The 24,562-nt window shown below is 41.0% G+C and overlaps 1 protein-coding gene across 3 annotated transcripts in view; it reads left to right on the plus strand.

The window, feature by feature from the left end:
* Positions 1-1,554: 1,554 nt before the first annotated feature.
* Positions 1,555-24,562, plus strand: part of TXNDC11 (thioredoxin domain containing 11) — a 32,293-nt gene continuing 9,285 nt past the window's right edge. The window contains exons 1-8 of one of the 3 annotated variants that reach the window (XM_069870604.1): positions 1,555-1,714; positions 6,911-7,127; positions 7,834-7,931; positions 9,900-10,029; positions 17,151-17,244; positions 18,438-18,550; positions 19,364-19,564; positions 21,486-22,266. In XM_069870604.1, coding sequence (XP_069726705.1) covers positions 1,575-1,714; positions 6,911-7,127; positions 7,834-7,931; positions 9,900-10,029; positions 17,151-17,244; positions 18,438-18,550; positions 19,364-19,564; positions 21,486-22,266 — 1,774 coding nt within the window. In that variant the 5' untranslated portion in view covers positions 1,555-1,574. Of the gene's footprint in view, positions 1,715-6,502; positions 6,629-6,910; positions 7,128-7,833; positions 7,932-9,899; positions 10,030-17,150; positions 17,245-18,437; positions 18,551-19,363; positions 19,565-21,485; positions 22,267-24,562 lie in introns of those variants that run through there. The other 2 variants (XM_069870605.1, XM_069870606.1) reach the window with 2 other exon arrangements.

Genomic DNA, 24,562 nt, shown 5'->3' on the forward strand with positions numbered 1-24,562 from the left:
GGTGTGGAATCTTTCGTGACTCGTGTGTGGGCTACTGGGGAGCAGCTGCTGGAGGGGCTCCCAGGGGATCGCTCACCTGCTGAGCCCGGACCCTTAACCCTGACCATGGGGTGGGAGGCGGCACACACTGACTCCTCACATGTTTTTACCACAGTGGGATGGGGAGGGGGCTAGGCTGGCACTCCCCTCTATGCCCGGTTCCCCCACTCCCCTCAAAGTTCAGGTTCCCCTCTGAGAAATGCTTATTCACTGGTAAAATATAGAAAAGGATAAAGTCTCCAACGGCAATATTTTTGTTTTACAATTCAGCACTGAATCACATGCCCTTCTGAAAAAGGCATCCCATTTATATGCCTATATGTCCACTTACAAAAGCAGTGGGCATATAGACTAGTTGTAGACAGCCATTCCTCAAAGAATGTTTATTTTTTAAGTTTATCCAACCCTGGCTGGAGACCCCAGGTTCTCTCTAGACCCAAGACAACTACATCTCACAAGTTGACTAAGCACATCAATATATTCTCGCAGCCCTAAGACAGGTTCTCTCTTGACCTAAAACTGCCACATCTTACAAGGCAACTACGCAGATCAATAAATTCTTGCAACTCTAAGAGAGCGTTTATTCTTTCAGGTTATTCATATATTCTCTCTTGACACAAGACAGTTCTGTATGACGAGATAGTTAACCATACAAACCAGCTGCAGCAAAACTGAGTTCATTCTCACACTGGGTGCCCTGCTCCCCTCGAGGCTCGGTTTCCCCCCTTCTTCCCCGGTTCTCCCCCTCCTCTCTCCCCAGTTGCCCCCTCTTCTCCCCGGTTCTACCCTCCTCTCTCCCCCCGGTTTCCCCCTTACCTCCCCGGTTCTCCATCTCCTCTCTCCCCCCGGTTTCCCCCCCCCCTTATCTCCCCGGTTCTTTCTGCCCCGGTTCTCCCTCTCCTCTCTCCCCCGTTTTCCCCCTTCTCTCCCCGGTTCTTCCCCTCCCCTCTCCCCGGTTTCCCCCTTATCTTCCCGGTTCTCCATCTCCTCTCTCCCCCCGGTTCCCCCCCCCTTATCTCCCCGGTTCTCCTTCTCTCTGCCCCGGTTCTCCCTCTCTTCTCTCCCCCGTTTTCCCCCTTCTCTTCCCGGTTCTCCCCCTCCTCTCTCCCCCGTTTTCCCTCTCCTCTCTCCCCCGTTTTCCCTCTCTTCTCTCCCCCGTTTTCCCCCTTCTCTCCCCGTTTTCCCCCTCCTCTCTCCCCCGTTTTCCCCCTTCTCTCCCCGGTCCCCCCCACCCCTTTCCCGGTTCCCCTCCCCTTCCCCCGTTTCCCCCACCTTCCTCGGCTCCCCCCCCCCCCGCCCTTCCCCCGTTTTCCCCCCCTCTTCCCTCATTTCCTCCCACCTCGTCCCCTCCCCGCTTCTCCTCCTTTCCCCGGTTTCCCTCCTTATCCCCTTCTCTCCCCGCTCCCCACCCCGTTCCCCGCCCCGCTCGGCCGGTCGGGACGTGTCGGCCGGGGGTTGGCTGCCGGCGGCCCCTCCCCGTGCGGGCGGACGTGTCCCGTGTCCCTCCGTGCGCGCCCCTCCCCGCTCGGGGGGCGATGCCGGCATGCGGCGGCCCCGCGCCTGCCGCCCGCCCGCGGCCCCGCGCCGCCCTCATGGCGCGGCGGCCCGAGCTGCTCTGCGGGGCGGCCCTGCTGCTCGGCTGCGCCCTGCTCGTCGCGCTCAAAGTCACCTGCAGGTAATGGCGGGCGGGCCCGGCCCGCGGCGGCCTGCGGGACCGGGAGAGCGGCGCCGCGGGGGGGGGGGGCCCGGTCGTGTCGCGCGGTGTGGAGGGCGGCGAGGACCCCGCGGTGTCGTGAGGGGTGGGAGAAGAGAGGGTGCTGCGGGGTCCCTGTGGTGTCACACGGTGGGGAGAACTGGGGGTGCCGTGGGGGGTCCCCACGGTGTCACAAGATGGGAGAGGAGAAGTGGGGTGCTACGAGGTCCCCACAGTCTCACAGAGGTGGGAGAAGTGGGGGTGCTGCGGGGTCCCTGTGGTGTCACACGATGGGGAGAAGAGGGGGTGCGGTGGGGTCCCTGTGGTGCCACAGGGGTAAGAGAGGAGAAGTGGGGTGCTGCGAGGTCCCCGTGGTGTCATCAGTGGTGGGAGAGGAGGGGTTGCTGTGGGGTCCCTGTGGTGTCACATGATGGAGAGAACTGGGGGTGCCGTGGGGGGTCCCCACAGTGTCACGCGATGGGAGAGGGGAAGTGGGGTGCTGCGAGGTCTCCCCAGTCTCACAGGAGTGGGAGAAGTGGGGGTGCTGCGGGGTCCCTGTGGTGTCACCAGGAGTGGGGGAGCTGGGGGTGCTGCAGGGTCCCTGTGGTGTCACACGATGGGGAGAAGAGGGGGTGCTGTGGGGTCCCTGTGGTGCCACAGGGGTAAGAGAGTAGAAGTGGGGTGCTGCGAGGTCCCCGTGGTGTCACCAGGAGTGGGGGAACTGGGGGTGCTGTGGGATCCCTGTGGTGTCACACGATGGAGAGAACTGGGGGTGCCGTGGGGGGTCCCCGCGGTGTCACACGATGGGAGAGGAGAAGTGGGGTGCTGTGCGGTCCCCACAGTCTCACAGAGGTGGGAGAAGAAGAGGGTACTGTGGGGTCGCTATGGTGTCGCATGCTGGGAGAAGAGAAGCAGGGGTGCTCTGGGGTCCCTGTGGTGCCACGGGGATGAGAGAAGCAGGGCTGGGTGCTGTGGGGTCCCTATGGTGTCACACGATGGGGAGAATGGGGGTGCTGTGAGGCCTCCATGGTCTCACAGGAATGGGAGAAGCAGGGGTGCTGTGGGGCCACGCAGTGTAACATGGTGGGAGAAGAGAAACGGGGGTGCTGTGGCGTCCCCACAGTGTCACAAATGAAGCAAGGGTGCTCTGGGGTCTCTGTGGTGCCACAGGGCTGGGAGAAGAGGGGATGCTGTGAGGTCCCTGCAGTGTCACAGGGATGGGAGAAGAGAAGCAGGGATGCTCTGGGGTCCCTGCGGTATCACAGGAGAAATCAGGGTACTCTGGGGCCTTCTCAGTGTGACATGGTGAGAGAAGGAGGGATGTTGCAAAGTCCGCATGGTGTCACAGGACTGGGAGAAGCAGGGTGCTGTGGGGCCACGTGTGCTCTCCTCGCAGGGTGTCAGGGCATGGTGATGGGCACAGGGGTGCCTGGCTGCCTGAGGCGTGTTTCGTTGAGGAAGCCACTTTTCCTTGCCTGGAGAGAGTAACCTGTGCCTCGTGTTGCCTCAGGAGTGAGAGGCACAGGGCTGAGATCCTTTCCTGAGCTGAGCTGGCTGCACCGGTGGGGCAAAGTGGAGCTGCTCTGGGTCATGGGTTGGTCTCGGCACCCCCTGGTCCCTCCACCTGCTTAGCACAGAAAGGTGCTTTGAGGTTCCCCTCCCAGTCTGGTGCTGCTGCTCTTGCGAGCAGGAACTTCGTTCTTCATGGCAGAAGTCGCTTTGGCTGCTGTTTGCCAAGAGCCTTGTGTGTGTGGGTACCTGGGACCAGGTAACGCGGTAGCTGGAAGTGCAGGGACAGCTGGGTGATCCACGGTGGCACATAAAGACGTTGCAGCCAGGCAGCAACTTCCTGGAGCCTTAACCAGGATCTGAACGTCCTGGGTTGGTTTTAGGTCAAGACAGTCTGCGGCATTTGGGGTTTAATTTGGGGAGTGATGAAGGGCTGTGAGGATCTGGTTACTTCTGTATTCTGTAGAATCTGGCAAATTTTATTCCCAGAAACACTTGATTCACAAGCAACGCTTCTGAAAAATACTAAGGCCTTCTTATCTCACCTGCCCACAGAGGATCTATTATTTGAACTGAAGTGTGTTTTAAGTCTTCCAGTGAGCTGCTCTGTGAGCAGCAGTGCCTCTGTTCCAGTGGTCCATATCACGCAGTGACCAGATAATTCAGATTAAAGTATAAAGCTCTTGCCATATTACAGAACGCATGCTGAAGGGCTTCGGAACTTAATCACCTCCCCGTTTTACTGTCTGGTGCTAAAATATATATATATTTTTTTTTACACATACAATGATGCTTCTATTTTCTTCCTCTTTATTTATAACCTGCATGTTCCTTTCGTTGTACTGCTAGCTGTGTTTGAAAGCTCACAAGTGGAATGTGCTTGGAATGTGCTTCCTGCCACCCTCTACTCTGTGCAGGAAGTTTGATTAGGGAGTTTTGGCTTTTCAGGTTGTAGACAAACTAGTATCAGAAAGATATTCCCTGTTCTGTTGCTGTCAGAAATGTAGAAAATTCAAGTGTAAAAATTTCACATGCAATTTGGAAGATGGCTAATTGCACTTGTTAATTATGACTACAGTGCATAGTTTCTCAGCACACACCAGTGTGGTTTGAAAGCAAGTCTCGGCACCAGAGTGCAGCTGCTAGCACTGTGCATACAGCACACAAAGGATGGGAAGGGAAAATTCCTTTACTGGAAGGCAATCCGTTAGTGGGGTTTGAGCTGTTGCAGGTTTATGGTGGCTGGAAGAATAGCCGAATGAAGCCTGAACTAACGTGTTATTCTGAAAAACCTGTGGTTTAGAAACTGGATTATTTCTGGCACTATGCAAATATCTTTCAAGATAGCCCCACTGTAAGGAGCTTGCGGTCAAAGGGACTGATTCCATGGGCACTTGCTTGTGCTTTCCCCCATTATCAGGCTTTTCTGTTGAAACGAGTTGAATATTTTATAGGCTCCATGCAGCAGGTAAATAATATAATCAGTGTTTTATTAAACAGTATGTGATTGCTGTGCTTGTATAATAAGTTACTGTGTAGTCCACGGTTTATGCTTGTGTACTTTTTAGGGGTTCAGAGCACTGTTCTCTTTGTAAACCTGGGAATTCTCTATAAGTACTGTTAACACATTTGGTGTTGCAGAAGGAGACACTACTGAGCAAATCAACCCAAGTAGCTGGCAGCTATTGTTTTTTTGTGGTTTTATTTTAATAATGACTAGAGAGTGTTTTTTGTATTTGAGGGTAGCTGTGTAGTTTCTGGCTCATTCATGTTGTGTGATTTTTGTGGATCTGTTTTATTCTTTCTTGCAATTCGGAGCCCATTTCGTATCTCATTTTTAAGGCTTATGCTGTTATGTTTCATATCCGTCTATCTGCCTGCTCACCATAACTCTTGAACCAACTGTCCACTTTCAGTTTAATTCAGTAGAGGTTTTAAACATATTTAGGTTGTCTGTTTTCCTTAAACTAGTTCAAGAGAAGAAATTCTGGTTAATGTCTCTGAAGAGGTATGTGTTAGTTAGAGATCAGCACATAGCTGCCGTGTTTGGCTTTCAGCAGCTCATTGGTGTGTGTGGACTGACCTGTGAGTTAGAGCCATGCTGCATCCGTGTTGTGTCCGGTCTAGCTGGCAGGTAGAAATCGTGGGAAGAAGCCAGCAGTCTGCATAAGTGCCGAGGGCAGGAATGGGAGGGAACCAGAGGTGTTGCTTGTGAGGTGGCGTAAGGATTGGGGAAGGAGGTTCTGGGTTGCTGACAGGGCTGAAGAGAAGGAGTGAAGGTACAAGTCCACAGAAGGAACTAGATTTTTGGCCATCTGTGTGAAAACATAATTTTGTGAGTAGTGGAATTGATGAATTGTGAACATGAGGGACCAGGTAGTATTTTTAAAACTCTGTATTTTGAAGCAAATATCCTCTCTTACATATGATTTTAGAATTTCTATAACTTTTAGAAAGTATATGGGGAGTGATTCTTAAATATTGACTGTAAGTGTATACTTAGTAACCTGGAAATGAGAGAAAAGCTGTGGGTTTCGTGAGTGTGTGTTGTAAAAAGAAAGGTCTTTACAGACAAGAATGATTGTAGTTTGAAAATGTTGCATCACTAGGAGAAGGCTCAACTTAGGAGTTTGATGGTGTTCGGGGCTCAATAATTTTATCATTACTGTTAAAATTGTAACCTGAGAAATATCCAGTATCAGGTGAAAAGCTTTTTGTGTTAGCTTTCTATTGTGATCCAAGATGAAGAAATGCAGTTTTCCTAAAAGTTCGTGTTGCATAAGGAACTGTGGCAAAATTGAGCATTACAGTGGTGTGGTCCAGTTTTTGATCTGACTTAGTCTAGTTAAATACAGCTAGTGGAAAATTTTGGAACTAAGAGAATATAAAAAAGAACACAATCATTCACTTGCGTTTGAGGCAGTTTACACCCTAACAGCTCCTGAACACCTTGGAAATACTGAATTCTGGACTGTGTAATTGCTGATTTGATTCAAAATGTTTGCCTCATTATTGGGTTTACTTTCTTGGTATTATTGGTCAAACTAATTTCTCTTAAGAAACTTAAGCTGGCATTATCTCTTTAAATCAAGACTCTGTACTTGTTCATATTGTACTTACATTCCCTGAACGGTTTGCAGTCCCTGCTCTAATCAGTAAAATAAGCTAAGACACATTTATGCATTTTTAAATAGTACAATATAAAAGAGTGGAAGTGTAGAGCACTTCAGAGCAAAGCATAAAGCAGAGTCATAGTCTGTTTCTACATATCACATCACAAAACTCTGTGACCAGTGTCTCTTCTCTTATCAGGGTGCTGTTACCTAAAGTGCAAGTGTTAAAAGAGGATGAGGCCAGGGAAGAAACCCAAAGAAATCACTCTTTCTGGTAATTTTATGCTCTATAGCAACCAGCATAAGAGTGTGAGCTAACATAGCGATAAACGTAGTGCATGGTATCACAGCGTGACTTTCTAAAGTTTGTTAAAAGTGATCTTTAGATTTTTATAATATTTCATGAAACTAACTCAGAAAATGTAAGTTATAGTCATTTGCATCAATTTCCAAAGTTTTGTCATTGCATGACCTTTGCTAAGATTAAAAATTAGGGCTTTGGACACACTCACTTAACTACTGCTCTCTGTAACGACTCTTAATTTCCTTCTTGCAGCCGAGCGAAAGATGTGACAATGCCAGCGAAGCTTCCAGTGAATTTTTTCTCCACAAATTCTCCAGTCATTGATCTTTTTCGAGGACAATTAGACTATGCAGATCACCTTCGTCAGGATTCGGAAATTGTGCTGTATTTCTTCTATGCACCATGGTGTGGCCAGTCCATCGCAGCAAGAGAAGAAATAGAACATGTGGCCAGCAGATTGTCAGACCAGGTAACTCCAGAGAAGATACAGATCAGCATGAGCTGATGGTAATTTCTGTCATCTTGTGGGAACCGATAGGACCTGAAGCTCATATTTCAGGGTAACTCAGCCAGTTGTCTTAAATTTAGTTTAACATACAGAGTGTTAGAATAAATGGAGTAAACCTGTGATTCCTGCTCAGTTCTCTGTTATTGTTGCTCCTGAATGGGGAACTCTACAGGTTCCTTCTTGTAAAATGTTCTCGGATATATTCACCTGCCTTCAGAAAGAAATCGGAGGAAGCTTGCTTCTGCTTCCAGGATCCTTGGAGGTGCTACTAGTCATATAATATTGCAGCCATAGCATTGCTTTCTAGCAGTTGGTTACCTGTGACAGGTTACCAGGTACACCTGTCCTAAACCTCTGCTTGTGGGTCTCCACTCTGCAGGAAAAAGTAATTAATACAGATTATGACTAAGTTTAGTAAATTTGAAGGTTTTAGATTAAGAATCTTAAAAAGTAGAAAGAAAAGCATCCAGCAGGATTGCTGTTGCAGTGGGGCTTACAAAAAAAAAAGTATCGTGTGATAGAATTGAGAGGAGCAGAAATGGAATATTGAGTTGAAAAGACACTGGAAACAGCAGGTGGAATGGATTGGAAAAAGAAGGTCACATGTTGGATAAGGAAGGTCATAGTAATGTACTTTGTTAGCTGTGAATTTTTACCTGCTTTGCAGGTGCTTTTTGTGGCTCTAAATTGCTGGTGGAACCAGGGAAAATGCAGGAAGCAGAAGCATTTCTTCTATTTTCCTGTGATACACTTATATCATCGGAGGTAAGATTACTTACAGTCTGGGGTTTTCATTGTCATTTTGGGAAAGAGATGATATATGAAATGTTGTGTTTTGAAAATGTTATGTTTATGGCTATACTAAGTGGCTGTAGAGAAGACAATTCTGGGTAAAGTTCATCATGTGTGCTACTTGGGTGTCAGTAACAGCTGTAAATGTCAGTTAAATGACATGCCACACAGTTCTTCATCCTTAAGGAAATTTTCTTTTGCCTGTGTATCTCCTGGAAATTCTACCTCCAATGAAAAGTAAAGAATTCCAATTCTTATCTCAATTTCAGTTTTCCACTTGCTCTGTGTAGGTGGATTATATCAACTGGTCCCAATTTGTGACAACAATGAAGTATGTAACTAAAGGCTGTTGAAGTTAGTGGAATTTAAGTACGTACTTAAATGGCACTATTTATTGAAGACTTTCTTCTAAATTTGAACTTTGTACTCACTTTTTTATGCTCCAAATGTCGTGAGATCATTGTATAAAGTTTTGTATAATCTCACTTCCTCACTTTGTTTTTTGGTATCTGTATGTATTATCCATTTTTTTTTTCACTTTGTGTGGAGCAGAAGGTAAGGAAACGCTTTCTAGTGCTGGGTACAAAATAGCTGGATGTGGTGTAGTTTATCACTTGCGTTTTACTTGTGTACCTTAGTCTTGAGCTGCAGCTCTCTTCCATTAGAGAGGCTGATTTTTTTTTGCAGGGGGGTGGAGGGTTATGTAATTGAGGAGGAGAAATCTTCATTTTTGTCAGCTGAACTTGGAACATATGCAGATGGTACTGGCATAATTCAAGCTGCAGTAAAAGAAACAATCCCACTTGGATGTACATTGACTTAAATTTATTTGATCTTGAAATTACAACACATTAAACGAATACACCTGGGTATTATTGGTAACTGTAAACAGAGTTGCGAGAAGATGAGATGTCAATTCATATTGATACTGCATAGAAACCCTAAAGGGCAATGCACCCCTCATGCCTGAGATACTAAAACTCGAATCTTGTGTACTGGGCATGTGATGTGAAGCAATGCATGCCGTTGTTAAGATAAAGGTTTGTAATAAACCAGTGTAAGATTTAGAGTAATCCAGTGGGTTCTAGAAGACCATTTCAAAGCACCTCAATACAGATATCTTAGCGCGAGTTTGATATTTTTCATAGTATCTGCATGTATAAACTATATTTAAAAATGCATCACGTTAAATTCTTCAGTGGGAAAGGACTAATTCCTTATGCTTTGTGTGTTTGATTTCATTATAGACTGTGGTGCTTTGTCTAACCTAATGATAATAACTCAGATATGGGTTTTCAAGGAGACGGAGAAGCTGTGCAAATGGTAGCCACAAGGCCTGGCCTGCCCTCTGTTTTAGCACTACCTCATGTGGGGTGAGCTGTGCTATCGGATAGCTGGGGGAGACACTGCAGACTCACTGAGTCTGCTTATCAGCAGTGTGACTGGAGTCATCCCTGCTTTATTGAGTGCTGCTTGTAAAAGTCGGTGTAAGAATATTGCAGCTTTTCAGGCTTATGATGTTTGAATTTTCTAAAGATTTTTAAAAATCAAGTGGAAGTAGTGATGTTTTTCAGATCTGTATTTTTAAGTCACATGTATTTATTTCAGACAAAGCAGAAAGAAATGCACGTGACCATATAATTCGTGCATGTGTTTTTCTAGCTTCTTTAATGGGACTCAGAGGTGGTCTCTATCCCTTTGTCCCACCAACACACTGCACCCACCCATAGACACTGCACTGGAGTCACTGCAGTGTCCATGCTGTACTTTGGTAACACAATTCTTCTGTCAGTTAGAGAAGCCAGTATTAATTAACATGGTGAGCAATTCCCTAGAGGCTGAGCATGCTGTCTATGTTATTCCTACCTCTGCCACCCCTAGGAGGGACTCTTTCTATTGTGAATTTAAGTCTTAATGTTCTATTATTTTTTTTGGTACTAGTTTTGGACCAATTGAATACAAAGGCCCTATGAGTGCTGTTTATATTGAAAAGTTTGTTCGCCGGGTGATGACACCACTACTCTACATCTCGTCTCGATCAAAATTACTAGATTTCCTCTCAAATTTTGAGGTACTTGTCTCTCTTCTCTAGCTTTACCACTGTGGTTCAGAACGAGTTTGACTTGTTTCACAATTAAATTTGATCTGCTCCGAAGTACTAGGTTATTTCCAGGATCCTGAAATCAGTGCCCTGTAAATTTGTTAAAATAATAAAAATATGATATGACAAGTTGATAATGTTGGTTCCCTGTGTAGTGATTCTTATGATTTAGTAATATTCTTAATTTACAGTACTTTCGCATGTAGATTCAACAAAGTTGTTACCTCTCCAAATAGTTACATCTGAACAAGAAAGAAAGGAGAAAACTTTTTGCAAAAACTTTGCAGTCTAAGTTGAGAAATACATAATCATTGTTTTAATTTTTAAAGGAATATTATACCTTTCTAATACGATAAGTCTGTTAAGTAAAAACAAATGTAAAATAATTTGAAATAACAGCTCCTACCCACTTTCTATGCTCTGACTTCATGACTTTAATCCATTAGTACATGGCTTTTTATTAATTTTCTGTGTGTTGTGTACAGAGGTGTCAAGATTGGTAGCAATACCAGTGGATTAATAACTTCCAGTAAGACAAAATGCGCTTCCAGCAGAACCATTTATAATCCCTTTATAATTGTTCATTTCTGTAGCGCACAATGGGAAAATACTATAATATCACAAAACCCCAAGCTATTAGAGCAGAATAGGAAACCGGATTGACAAATTGATGCTGTAATAGTGGCTGAAGCACGTGAAGGGCTTTTCAGTGTCTAAGAATTTTTAAAAGAGTTCCTCTTTGAATTAGCATGTGTTCTAATGACCGGTTCTGCTGCAGGATGGAGCACTTTCCGTGCTGTGAAATGAAAGCTGCCACAGCATAAGGGGATGCACACTAGTAGTTACCATCAGTAGGCACTGTGCTGTTCACGCCTTAGTTTATCCCTTAGGAACTATTAATGGGTTTAGTTTTCCAGTGTCTTAAGCAGGCACTGTGTGTTGGGAGTTGGGTGTCTGTGTGTGTCTCTCATGCTGAAACTTTCTGTGATCCAAGCAGCTCTGTTGTCCTTTCACTGCTTCAGTTTTGCCATTGTGAAACTCTGTTATTCTTTTGCCTCTTAGAGACTTGAGGTTTTCAGTCTGTGTAGCATGAATTATTTCTCGGTAGTCTGCAAAAGGTAACTAATAACCATCATGTCATTAAGCTTAGATTTGCTTTGCAGTTGGAGCTGCGATTCTGCTAGAAAAAGACTAAGATAAAAGACAATTTTTTAGGGGGACCAGAGAGTGTGTTTTTAAATACGCTTAGCAATTGAACATATACTTTTATTTTGATGTTCAAACTTGTCCCCTCCCTGTGGTTTGAATTCTGTGGAGAAAAGTCTGATCTGTCAGGCTGCCCTGCAGTCAGTTAGGGCTGGGCTTCTTTCCCAGACTGTGGCCCCAGGTGCTCAGCATCTTGCCTCTCTGAAGTTAAACAAGGTGGAGAGAAGGGGATACAAAAATAACAGCCAGCTCATGCAGTTAGGCCCATTTGGGGAACATTGGGACGTTGGCTAGTGCCAGTTTAGGTGAGTACAGCAAGAAAAGGAAACACTGAGCGATCAGGAGCTGGGATACAGAAGAGGCCTAAGAAACAGAGAATTGTATACAAAGGTGGATGGATGAACATAGACACAAAGGAAAAGTTCGTTTTAAACCAGAAATAAACACGTGGTTTCATCATTTTAAACACTAAGAATTGTAAATATTTCCTACTGCTTTATGAGCAAGTCTAGGAGCTTTACCCCTTTTTGTCAAAGATACCATCCAGGAGGTGACTTTGGTGGTTAAGAAGTGAAAAGGTTTGAGAAGTGGAGTAGAGTAAGTTATAGGAAGTGCATGCGTGGCACAAACTAATTGCTATTTTGAGAACCTTGGTTAGTGCCTTCCTTTGATTTATGATCTTTTATATATTAAAATTGCTATTTTTTAGCAGAAGGGAAAGTAGCAAAGACTCTAAAGGATAAGTCATTGGGCATTTTGCCCATTGTCTGCTGCTTGATTAAGTTTTTGTTATTTCTTCATTTAAAAGCCAATTAATTTTGAAACTCAGTATTTTCTGAAAAATTTGTCATCGTCAGTTCTGCTCAGGCTGTGTTTTCACACTTAAAAGAGTTACTGCACCCTTCTCTTCTTGCTTCAAGGAAGTTTTGTTCTTGCTTGTCCATTTACTGATAGCCAGGACTTGGAAGCCCATAGTTGTCCTTTCCCATCTAATCTATGAAGCTCTTGATGCTTTCATCTTGTGTTCAAATTCTAGTAGCCAGATTTTGAAAGAGAAAGCATCTAGCAAAGAGAACCAGGATCTCTACCCACCCTCAACTGAGTATTGAAATCCCTTAAATGTCATAGCGTGCTTGAACTAACAAGTACTGTAAAGGTACCAAGATAAGCAGCGTTTTTTTGTAAGTTGGACCACAGCGAGAGACACTGAAATCCAGCAGTATTTTATCTTGTATCCAAATGTTAATTAGCATGTTTTTATTTCTAAGAAATACTGATGAATAGAATCTAGTTAAATATAAGAGCAAGTGTCCCTCGGTCGAATAACGACTGTCGTGAGATGCTGTTTTGGTATCGCTAGAGGGCGCTCAAACCCCACGGAAAATAAAAAATTCTGGTTGAACGTTAAGACTCTGCATTTTCTGATACTATTTAATTTTTTTTTGTGGTTGATACTAATACTAATACAAAATTAGAACTGCGTAAGAATTAGAATTTAATTTTGAGAGTAAGGAAAAGCAGTTAAAGTCTTGGAATGTATGGGAAGGTGGAAGCTGGAGAAAGATATGCAGTTCCTGCCATAACTCCAAGTACCTGTAATACCTGTAATCAGACTTCTTTTGTTTTCTCAGCTGCAAAGATTTAACAGTTTCATTTAAATCCAGGAGAACTGGGATGTCTCATTCCTCATCTGACTAACCCAGCTACTAGAAATAGCCTCATTCTTCTGAGGTACAGAGGAAGAAAACATGCTGCTTCCATAGTTAGACAAAAGCTTCATTCACTTACAAAAGTTAAGTGTGCCCAGGGAGCTCAGTGTCTTATGGCTTGGGGAGAGGTTGGGGAGGGGTTGGTCTTTCTGGGAGGTAGCTGGCATGTGTCTTAATGTGATGTCAGCTTTCTTCTTTGCTCTATTTGTGTAGAAATGCTTCCTGAGCTTTGAACCAGCTGTGTAGGATCTGACCTAGAAGTGGATGTGACTTAATAGCTTGCTCTTGTGTGGGGTACTGTGGTACCTGCATTAAGTGATGATGTGGGAATTTGATTTCAGTTTTGGATTGACAGTGTTTTAACATCGTTAGAAGATGAACAGACTTTTACTGTTTAATCAATGTTTCTTCTTTGCATTTCTATGGTATAGAATTAGTGGTATGTACTATTAGTTCTGCTGTTCCTCAGAGATTACACATTCCTTCCCTCTTGCTGTTTTCTTTCCTATATTCACAGATAAACTGAGGCAGGAATTACCTGTCTACACGTATCTGAGGTTCTGGAATAAAAATCATCTCCCTTACCTAATTGCAATATAGGCAAAGCATAAAAATAAATAAATACAAATTGGGAGAGAAATAACTTAATTGAGTAGTAAAAGCATTTATCTAATTGTAAAAGCTAATCAGTAGCTGTGGGTTTGGTTTTTTTTCTCTCTGTTCCCATTGCTTTGCATTTATTTGCCTTTAAGTTTTGGAGCTCTTTCATCGCATAGTCATCTAATACTGTCTTTCTGCAACTCTTCTGAGTCAGCTGTAGTTTTGGTGATTCCTGATAAGCTTTATAAATTTTGTTCCTCACTCTTGTCTCCTCCTTTTTCTAAATTGTTTATAGAAATGTTGAACTCTATGAGCATCAGTGCACGTCCAGGCTGGCTGTGTTTGACTGTGGGAGAACAATAACTTCTGTAGTTTTCTGTTTTTTTAACTTATCTAGGAAAGGAATTTCTGTGTTAGTCTGTATCACCGTAGTTTATTCTAGTGTGTTTGGCAATTTCTTGTAGGCTTTTGGGGAATTGCATTATGCTGTGTTGAGCACATCAGTCATCTACGTGCTTGCTCATTCCTTCAGAGAACTAGGATACACTTGAGGCGTGGTTCAGTAATAAAATCATACCGGCTGTTCTCCAACAAAACTTACTCAGCTGAAGATCTGTTAATTCTTACAGTTTCCGCGAACTTGCTGTTCTGTAATTGGTGAGATTCTTGTCAAGTCTGTTATTTGTTTGATTTAATAGGCACCACTCATCAGTTTCCTTTCCTCTGGAGTAGAGACCAAGGAAGAAGTGGGCTATGCTACAATTAATGATTTTGTGTTTTTATACATGAGTTTCATTAGGAGATGATTCTTCACTACTGATGTCCTCAGGTTTGTTCCAAAACCTTTCCTACAGACACTTGGTTTGAGACAGGTTCTGGAAGTTGTTTCATGGAAAGAAAAGCTCCAGTAAGCTCCACTTTAGCAATGCCAGCGCTCTTAATGCGGTGTCTGTAAACTAGTCCTATGTCACATTGCAATAGTTTATCCTCCCACTTTATGTAGCAGCAAGTCATAATCCTGTTCAGCTGCTTATTCAGAACAGCCTGCATGAAGATAGTTAACCATAACTCCACACAGATGGTTGCATGGAAGCAGCTGATCATCAGTAACAGTTTGTATGTAGATTCCCTCATAAACTGCATGCGGGTAGCTGTTGCTACAACAGTTGTTGTTTCAAGAAGTTCTTACGTGAAAGGAAGAAGTGGGAGTTGCTGCTGTGAAGCTCCTTTTGGCACACTTGAATTCAAAATGAGGAACTTATTTACATCGAGATATTTCTTCCCTAAGACTTGAATCTCACCTGTATGGAGCAAGAGTCCATGTTAGTTGTTAGCATTTCAAGGTGTTTGATTTCCTTGAAATGAACAGAGTAGCTGGTATGAGCAGGTGAATGTCTTCATTCTGACAGAAGAAAGGAAAAATTTGCATGGTGCTTGTGAAGAAATACAGCATTTTAGACACTTCTGTTGTGTGTGTAATTGCAGCCTGTAACAGGGAGGAAATTTTAATTATTCTGGGATGATCATTAAAAGGACATTAATTATCCAGATTGCTGATGAGGCAAATAGCGTTAGTATGTATTTTCCTACTGTAGTTTATTCTTACTGAAAAAAACACTTTGTAAAAATGTCTCATGGAAGCATGTTATTCTTCACAATGTAGAAGTCTTAAGCTGCTGTTAGTGCACAACAGAACTGGCAGTCGGAGTCAGAATGTCACCTTTTTTAATAGCTTTATAAATATTTCTAGATCTGACTTTTGGTTTCTTGTCATGTTTTACTTTTTGACTCTTCTTTCATTCAGTATTTGGTGCCTTAAGTTGCTTTATCTATTAATGGTATTCCAAAATTGTTTTAGAAAATGGGAAACTAAAATTTTGATCATCTTATTTTGATTGTCTCCTTGTCTTGGTTTTCTTGAAGCCGTAAATTTTTTTAATAAGGGATTGGTTTTTTTTACTGTCTTAATTTGGCACTAGGAGAAACAGATGAACACTAGTTACTAATTACTTATTGTTTTTAAAAAAAGAACTGACCGCTATTATTTTGCTGTATCTTCTACTTCTGTTTTATTTATATTTGTATTTCCTTCTTAATAATTATTATTGCAGAAGTCTCACTAATTGCTTGTATCTCATTTTTATTATTGATAATTCTCTTGGGTATCATATACTTTGTGAACAAGGATCTTGTGCTTACCATTCATTCATGAAAGATAATTCCTGCCTAAAATGAACAGGTCATTAGTTGGAATGGGCAGTTTTGTTATTGGTGAGCATCCCGAGATTGTCAAGTCATACTGAATTAGCTCAATTCCTGTGGCTGGTGTGATTGAATTCATATCACTAATGACAGTAGCAGGCAAAATACATGTTCATGGTTTAAAAAAAATTATTTTTTTTTTCTGCAAAAATTAACAAAATTAAGGCACCTCTAGAATAGCAAATGAAAATGCTTATGTGGGAGTGTATTTGCTACACAAATGGGTGATTGGTGAGTTGGGAATCTTTTGTTCCACAGCAATCCCTAGAGTGCACTTTATGTATCAAATGCTTTTTCAGTAGGCACTCGTGGAACTGGGAAACAAATAACACAACCAAATTCCATTCATTACTCTGTCCTGAAAGTTTATGACGGCTATTTGAGTGATTCATTAAAAAACATAGAACAATTTGGGTTGGAGGGGACTTAAAGATCATCTAGCACCTAAAAGGAAATTTTAATGGATTATATTTTGCAGAATTTAAAACCAAAACTTAATTGAAATCTTGGAACAAGAGAAGTATAAACAATACATACCTCTCTTTTCCAAGTCAGCTTCTGCTGGATTGTCTTCCTGAGTTTAATGAGAAGCCTTTCAGGTTTCATTTCTGGCAAAGTCAATAGGCCTATTTAGGGATGAATCTTAAATTTTGAATTGCCCTTTTAGCAATTTGAAGGACTTTATGGATATGCAGGTGGGATATGAGGCTCTTGGAGTATTTTTGTGCAGCCAGTCTTACGTTGTCTCTTGCAGGACATACTGAAAACTGTACAATGACTGATAGCTTAATGATGGGATGATAAATGGGCTTAGCAGTTCAGGTGTTCATACACAAAATGGTTGAACTCTTATCTAGTTGCACATTATATGCAAGGTAGTGAACAACTAAAGTGTTACTGTTTTAAGTTGTTTATACTCTGAAAAATCACATTTTACATTCCAATTCTAAAAGAAGTCCTTATGCCTGTGGTTCTTACGTTGGTGCATAACAGACTCATAAAATATTTGCAAAGTAAATAGTAATTATTTTTGGTGACGTTTAATACCTAACAGAGGAAATAAGTGGTTTGAAACTTGTGCATCTACAGCCATAAAAACCATCTCTCATACACAGCTTTTGAATGACAACTTTAGAACCGATTTCCATTCGATCTTTTAATATTAATTTTTTTTCTTGCAGCATAAATTGACTGTTCTTCAGTTAACATTATCTTTTTTAAATCTGTTGTGTTTTACTGTAGGCAAATAATTGCTGTGGCCCATATAGCTGTACTTGAAAACAGCTTAACTAACTTGAATTCCTATTATTTCAGCCTGGAGTTCTAGGATATTTTGAGTTCAATGCTTCACCTCAGCCACCTGGTTATTTAACATTCTTCACGTCAGCTTTACATTCATTAAAGAAAGGTAAAAGCTTCATTTTAATAAATTCAGGCATCTGTGAATGTGTTATATACGTGGGCTTGAGTAGCTTTTTGCAGTATTTTTTAACTTTTGAGTGTTTCTTGATGTTGATATCATAATGAGACTGTCTTATTACAGTGTGAGGATTGCCTTAATGAACGGCTTGTTACGTATTTTGTGATTGGCCATCGTGGAATTAAAGTGTATGACATTAAGATACAGTTTCCTCAAAAACCTAAACGAGCACCTGCAATCCATATAGAGCCATCATCAGACTAGCACTTATTTAAGTTGAACCTAAGAGTGTTTGTCTTCTGCCACATTTGAAACGTGTGGTTCAGAGGCATTAGGATGAACTTGACGTGCTCAGCACTTAGTAACTGAATTCAACAAAGTGCGTTTCCAGAGGGAGTTCCAGGGTTGGTACAAGGTAGTATTGATCAGAAGGGCCTTCTCCCCCTCTTGTTTTGCATTAGTGATCTAAAATACAAACCCTCTTGTGTTTAAATATGCTGTCTTTGTATATGAGTAATACCTTTCTTGGGTCAGAAATTCTGGCTAGAACTTTCTTAAAGTTAAGATTAGTGCAATTTATGGCTATTTTTTTCCTGTCAGTGAAGGATGGAAATTGATACCGTAAGTCTGATTTTAACTGTGTCGCGGACTTGTTACAGGATATAGAGTCTGTTCTCCTATATCTTATTCTGTAATTTCCCCATTTATGTGCTGGGATTGTTCTTTCCAGTGTAAATATGAGAAGCATTCTATTCTTGTGTGTACATATTTATAAATATAGAAATACTAAAATACATATTTAAATACTATATATTTACTGTAAATATACGTTATCTAAACTATATTCATACTTTTTGCTTCTATGTATATCTCATCTTGGCTTTTGAGATGCCATAAGGCATAGTGAGGTGCAACTGCAGTACCAGATTCAGTATTCAATAAGCTAAAAAAGAAATTGGACAATTCAGAATAACATTCTGTATACTTTGAGTGCAGAAGAAGAACATGTTCTCATTGCCTGTTCTTGTCATCTTTCTTCTACCACACTTAATCACTAATATTGGCAGTTCATATTCAGTAAGATTTCTGTGTTCTGGTTTGAAGATGGTGCTGTAAGTTTTTTATGAGGCAAGTTCAGTGTGTAGAAATTGTATTTAAAAACTGGAAATTTGCCCCTTTAGATTATCTTGGAACAATACGCTTTGGAGTGATCACGGATAAACGTATTGCAAAGGAAATCTCATTGGTGCATTCAGGCAGCGTGTATTTGCACAGACACGTCAACACATCTCTTGTGAGTATTGCATGTTGCAGTGACTCTGAGACAATAAGTGGAGATTGAAGCTCTGTCGTAGTAGACCATGCATAAATGTTTCACAGTGCTTAGTATACAGGATGTTTAGGAACTGTTTTTTTTTTTTTACAGTAATATCATTGCTGTTTTACCAGTCAGCAGCTGTTCTAAACAGTAGCTAAGACCCAACTTGATTGTCAAAACAAACTCCCTAAAACCCAAGCACCTCAGAAAAGACTACACAAAGATTTGTCTGTTGCAATTATTTAAGATAACCTTGCCTTAATTTATTAAAGTAGCCCTAGAAGCAGTGAGCACGTCATTATCACACTTTTTTTCCATTCAGTAATAAGATCAGTTTTAAATGCAGTCTTGATGTTGGGATCTTAAAAAAATAATATAAAGTGAGTTAATATGGTGCATGTGTATTGGGAGGAAAAAGTTTTCTAATATGCCATAAGTCAAAATACGTGATGGTACTGACTTAGAGTCTGAGCTCTTTCACTTATAAAGAAAATTTATACTAGTGAGAAAAGTTAAGATTATAAAGATGTTGTAAAAGAAAGAGCTTCCCTGGTAGAATACTTTTTCCCTGAAAGATTGTGTGTGTTGCTATGATCTGATGAGCATTTGGAAAGTTTTCCTCAAGGGAAGGGTATATGAAATGCTGAAGCTCACTGAGTCGTGTCATTGAATTAGAAAGGGTTTTAGGCGTTACAGTGACAAAGCATGCCACATCTGAGAACTGCATTCATTACTAAGCCATATCTTTAAATGAGGACAATTAATTAATTACTTTTTCCCACCTTCAAGATCTACCCAAATGACATCATGAACTACACTGCTGAGAACATTTGCAAGTGGGCTATAGAAAATCGAGAGATGCTCATGCGCTGGCTGAGACCACATGGTGGAAAAAGCCTTCTTCTAAACAATGAGCTGAAGAAAGGACCAGCGCTTCTCATATTTATACCTTACAATCCCTTAGCAGAAATTCATCCTCTTTTAAATGAAGTAAGTGAAATACTTACTTTTTTACTTCAAAGGTACTATAACCTGAGAACTCTATTTAGGGTTCTGAACTTAACTGTGACAAATATCTCACTTTATTTCTGCATTCCTAGTATTGAATTTTGTTTAAACACACGTTTTCTCAAGCTGTATTACCACAACTCCCTTAGGCTGGTTTGCACACCAAACAATATGCCTTTGTCTCACATCGGCAGCTGTTTAGAACAAGCACTTAACTCTTTTCCTTGACTCCCTCCTTTCTGTGGCGAGTGCTGTGTGAGAGAGACAGATCTTTGGTCATCTGTTCCAGTGACATAGCTCGAAGGGGAGGTCAAGAGCCTATCTGAGTATTGCAGGGCTCGTGCTTTGTCCACCCCATTCTGTTTTTCCTCTCCTTTCTTCTTTCTAGAGGTGGTTACATAAGGAAGAATGGACTTTTACTTAAACCAGGCAGTGTTCTGTGAAGTACAGTCCAGTAGGAAAACTACTCAAACTAATCTGATTTTTATGTTCTGTGTGTTCCTTAGTTACCCTTCCAAATTTATCTTCCTCTGCTGTGATTTCCGTTTCTGAACTTCCTAGGACAGGAGTTTGTGTAGCTGTGCAGTAAATGAGAGGGAAACTAAGTTGGCTGAAAATAATTCTTTTTTTCCCTGGGCTATTTTCTAGCTGGAACCCATCGTCCCATTTAGTAAATCAGACAGCTGCACATCACAGTGGTGATCACATAGTACTAAGGACAACTGGAAATAGACACAATAAAAGGTAGTCTGATACGAGACAGAGTTGGGGAGACCTTTGTGGAAAGAGTGGATAGAACTGCGATTACACTTGTACTAGCATGTCTTATTTTTGTCAGACTGAATTCAGTGATGCTTGTCACAGATTAAACATTCTACTAACAGGTAGATTATAGTATGAGGAGTGAGGTTTCTTTTAAGTATTTAACTGAGTGTTTTCAGTATGAAAACATGTAAAAATAAATTCTTAAAAGATGGTGACAAACTTGCTATAGACCACATCTTAATACTGATGGTCCTGTGACACAGCATCCCTCCTAGGATCCTGCAGGATCCCTTTGATAATTAAGATAATGCCTCTCGAAACAACCTTGTGTAAGCAGCAGGTATATGTTCTGTATTTTGATTATGTTTAAAGTGATAGGCATGAAGGGAATTACTCTTTTCTTTTCTTCTATGTTCTGTTATTTATCTGCTAGAAAGGGAATCCCTTCTATAGTCCACACACGTGCCTTTTTTGTTGCTTTTTTCCCCTTGGTTATAAAAAACAAAATGGTGATGCCGCACAGGAATTTTGTATTGGAAGGCAGGCTTTTGTCTTTTTTTCCTTCTTTTTTTTCTTTCTTCTCCCAATAAGTCTCACCAAGTACACCTGCAGTGCAACAACTACATGCCTGTGGCTGGGAAGATAACAGCGACTGTTGCAAAATGTGTGCATCACCTATACAAAGAAGTAGTCTATGTTCCCTTTTCATACAGGAATACTTTTATTTATTTTCTTCTTGTATTGGAAAACAAAGGAAATTCAGGAACCTGCACTAATCAATGTTTCATGTGGTGGGATTTAACCTTAAAATGTGGTGTTATTGCACTGTGATAAATGTGATGCGAAGAAGACTTTGGGATCAGTGTAGTAGTATAGTGGGTTGAAAAAATTTTAAGCGGCTTTTTGTTGTTCTGCATGTTTAATTCCTACTTGCTGTGAAATATCTGAAAATTTAACTTTGTTATCGTCAGTCTCCTCTATTTTTTTTGTAAGAATGAAGAAGAGTAGTCAGCTTTGTTTCTGAAATTCCATATCATCTCTAGTTGTGTAGATGATGTTAAACGTGCAACAGATAGCTGCATCGGAGTGAACCATGCACTGTTAATCTTGCCTATTTTTCTTCCCCTTCCCCTTGTAGATTACCAAAGTGGCCTTGGAATACCACAACTGTAACAAAAGCCAGGCAGCTGAGCCGGATCTTCAGCACTTAGGAGACACTGATTCACCAGCTTTTGATTCCTCTGTTCCAGATGCACATATGAAGCTACCAGAAACATTTTCAATTACCAAGTACCCGTGCTGTAACACAGTGGTGCTTCCACAGTGGCATTCAATATCTAGAACTCACAATGTCTGTGAGCTTTGCATCAACCAGACACTTGGTGTCAAACCAAATAAAGTCCATGTGCCACACTGTAACTTTTTAGAGATAGAAGCAGCTTTGGACTCTTTCTACCTCCAGGAGCATACCTTTTTTCAAGTTATATCAAATACCATAGAATGCAGCAATTTCTTAAGTTTCTATAGTCCCTTTAGCTATTACACTGCATGTTGCAGAACAGTAAACAGGCATTTTTTAAGTTTCATTAGTTCTGAGAAGACCATCTTTCAGACCCCCGAAGTAACATTTTCTTCCCATGGGAAGAAAGATAACACCCAAAATTCTATTCCTCATATTGAGGATAGGAATTGTTTTATTCCTGACCATATTACTGGCACTAACATTACTGGTCTGAGCTGCAGGACCAACAAAACCTTGAATCTGTATCTACTGGATTCAAATCTTTTTTGGATATACGCAGAGAGACTAGGAGCATCAAGATCCACTCATCTTAAGGAATTTGCCGCCATTGTTGACCTGAAAGAAGAAGTGCACTATGTCCTGGATCAAAATCAGTCCCTTGTTGGATCTACCCTGGGTATGGTATCCACTGTAAAAATGCTTGAAATAAGAAAATTAAGTTTGCAAGTAAGCTTATGAATGGAAGACATAAAGTAATTTTGAAAGTGACTGCTTTTAAAGTCATTATTATAGTCAACATTGTGAATCTTGGTTTATTCTGTTCTAATTTATTTAGTAGTGTACCAAGGAATAGAATCATGTTCTACTTGACCTAAGTTTCATATACCAAAAGCAATTTGGTTTAGAAGTTGTGAACACTGAATGTGTGATTCTTGACTGCCTGATGCATTCTAAACTAATTTGCTTCTGGAAAAAAAATTACTATGCATCTAACATATTTGAAATTACAAAAGACATTTGGGTATTAATGATGGTGTTGGTGTTTGCTCAGCTGTTCTGTGTACTAAAATATCCCAGAATTTTGTGGGATACTGCCCACTTAGAAGCAGAGCCTAGCCCTTCCTCTTGTGCTCTGAAACCAACTTATAAATTGTTTTAAATTTATTTTGAAAAGTTTGTGCATTTTCAAGGTAGGGCGCCAAAGTGGTTTTGGCCAAATCTGTCAGTGCTCTGAATTGGAGTAGAAAAAACCCCTAATAAACCGAAACCAAACCAGCTCAACAATTGCAATTCTGATTTCTATGCAAATTATTCAGTAAGACACAACTTGCTTAACCACATATGTTGACCTATCATGATGATGTGCAAAACTGAGTCCACCTTCAGAAAACACAGGGGGTTTTAATGTTAGCAGTGTAAGTAAACATGGAAGTAAATTCAGGTGAGAATAGGATCAAAATAAATGGTTTACAGGTTATCAGTATAATTCTTATAGCATTAATTAAATTTCCATTTTTGCCATAAATCTATATGCAAAACTATGCACAAAGTAAGAATGAACAGGTATGTTCTTATTAAAGATTCCATCTAGCCCTGTATCCTGTCTCCATCCCAGCCCCTCAGAAAAACACTATGGAAAAACAAGCAAAAACCCCACTGACGGTAAAAGGATGTTTAGGAAAAATTAAGATCAGAGCGAGGAGATACAAATTTCCTTCCCCTTTCTACTCGCAGTACTTTCTGTCCTCAACTTTTTTCAGGTCGCAGGATTTCCTGAGCACGATGAGGTTTTCTCTGCTGAGTAACACTCAGTATTCTATTCCAAGTCATTCGAACTTCTGGAAATTTTTTGCTTCTGCATATTTTGTTAAGGAGTCACTGTGATGTATGTTTGGGGTTTTGTGGGGTTTTAAAAAATTTATTTTACTTCTTTAAGCCTCCTAACTGATTATTTTAAAATAATGCAACAGATTTCTGTTTAGTGCCGTTAGCAGATTGCAGTTTTTACAGATCGTCTCTTAAACTTCAGGAGTGTGGGTTTTTTTAATTAGCCCCCTCCTTTCAGCTGTTACTTAATCATGCGTAGATATTCCAGATCTGGACATCTGGAAAGAAAAATAACTGTTTTTTGGTCTGATGTGAGAATTTAATGAAATGCTGAATAGTAAGTATTAAATTTAGTGTACAGCTGTTTGCATTTGAGATAAACTTGATGGCCTGGTATTTTGTATGTATACACAAAAGTGTCACTTTTCTTAGGCCTAGCTTTTAGACTGGAAATACCAGCACAAGAGGTTTCTGTTTGGTCAAAGAACTATTTTTAGTCTGTTTGATATTACATCTTTTTCTTGATTGTTGAATATTCTTATTACATAATGTAGAGAATAATATTTCTGTGTCTATATTGTAAAGGAGGGTAGAGTCAATATCTTGCAGCAATTTAGAGAGCATGGCCCAAGCTCATAGCAATGTAGCTGAAGGTAGTTGAGGGCTCTGGAGCTGGTTTTAAAGTTTTACTGCTGGTGAGCTACTGTTAAACATCTTACAGCTAAGGGGAAAGTTGAAGACGAGGGTGGTCACTGGTAAACTGAATGTGGCTGGTTGTGTTGGCATCGGAACAGCACAATCGAAAGGTCTAAAGCAAAAAGAGAATTACAGGGCAAGTAAGTAAAAATGAAAGAACAAAGGCAAATAAATGTGGAATTAAGAGGATCCTTCACAGTAAGGGCCAAATACTTGAATGCTGTGTAGAAAGGGAAAAGTGGTGAGGGGATACTATTTATGACTTACTAGGCATGTAGTTACATTTGAGGGAAGAGAATTTTTATTGTAATACATTGAATAGTAGTAGAAGCAAGATTAGAGATTAGTGTGGAAAGTGAAAAGATGACTGTAATGAGCAAAACCAAAAAAAAGGGAAATTTTATCTTGTTTTCACAGTTAGTAGTTCCTCCAGAGTACAAAACTGTAAA

The sequence above is a fragment of the Phaenicophaeus curvirostris genome, chromosome 16 (assembly GCF_032191515.1).
Source record: "Phaenicophaeus curvirostris isolate KB17595 chromosome 16, BPBGC_Pcur_1.0, whole genome shotgun sequence".
In the NCBI taxonomy this organism is placed as follows: domain Eukaryota; kingdom Metazoa; phylum Chordata; class Aves; order Cuculiformes; family Cuculidae; genus Phaenicophaeus; species Phaenicophaeus curvirostris.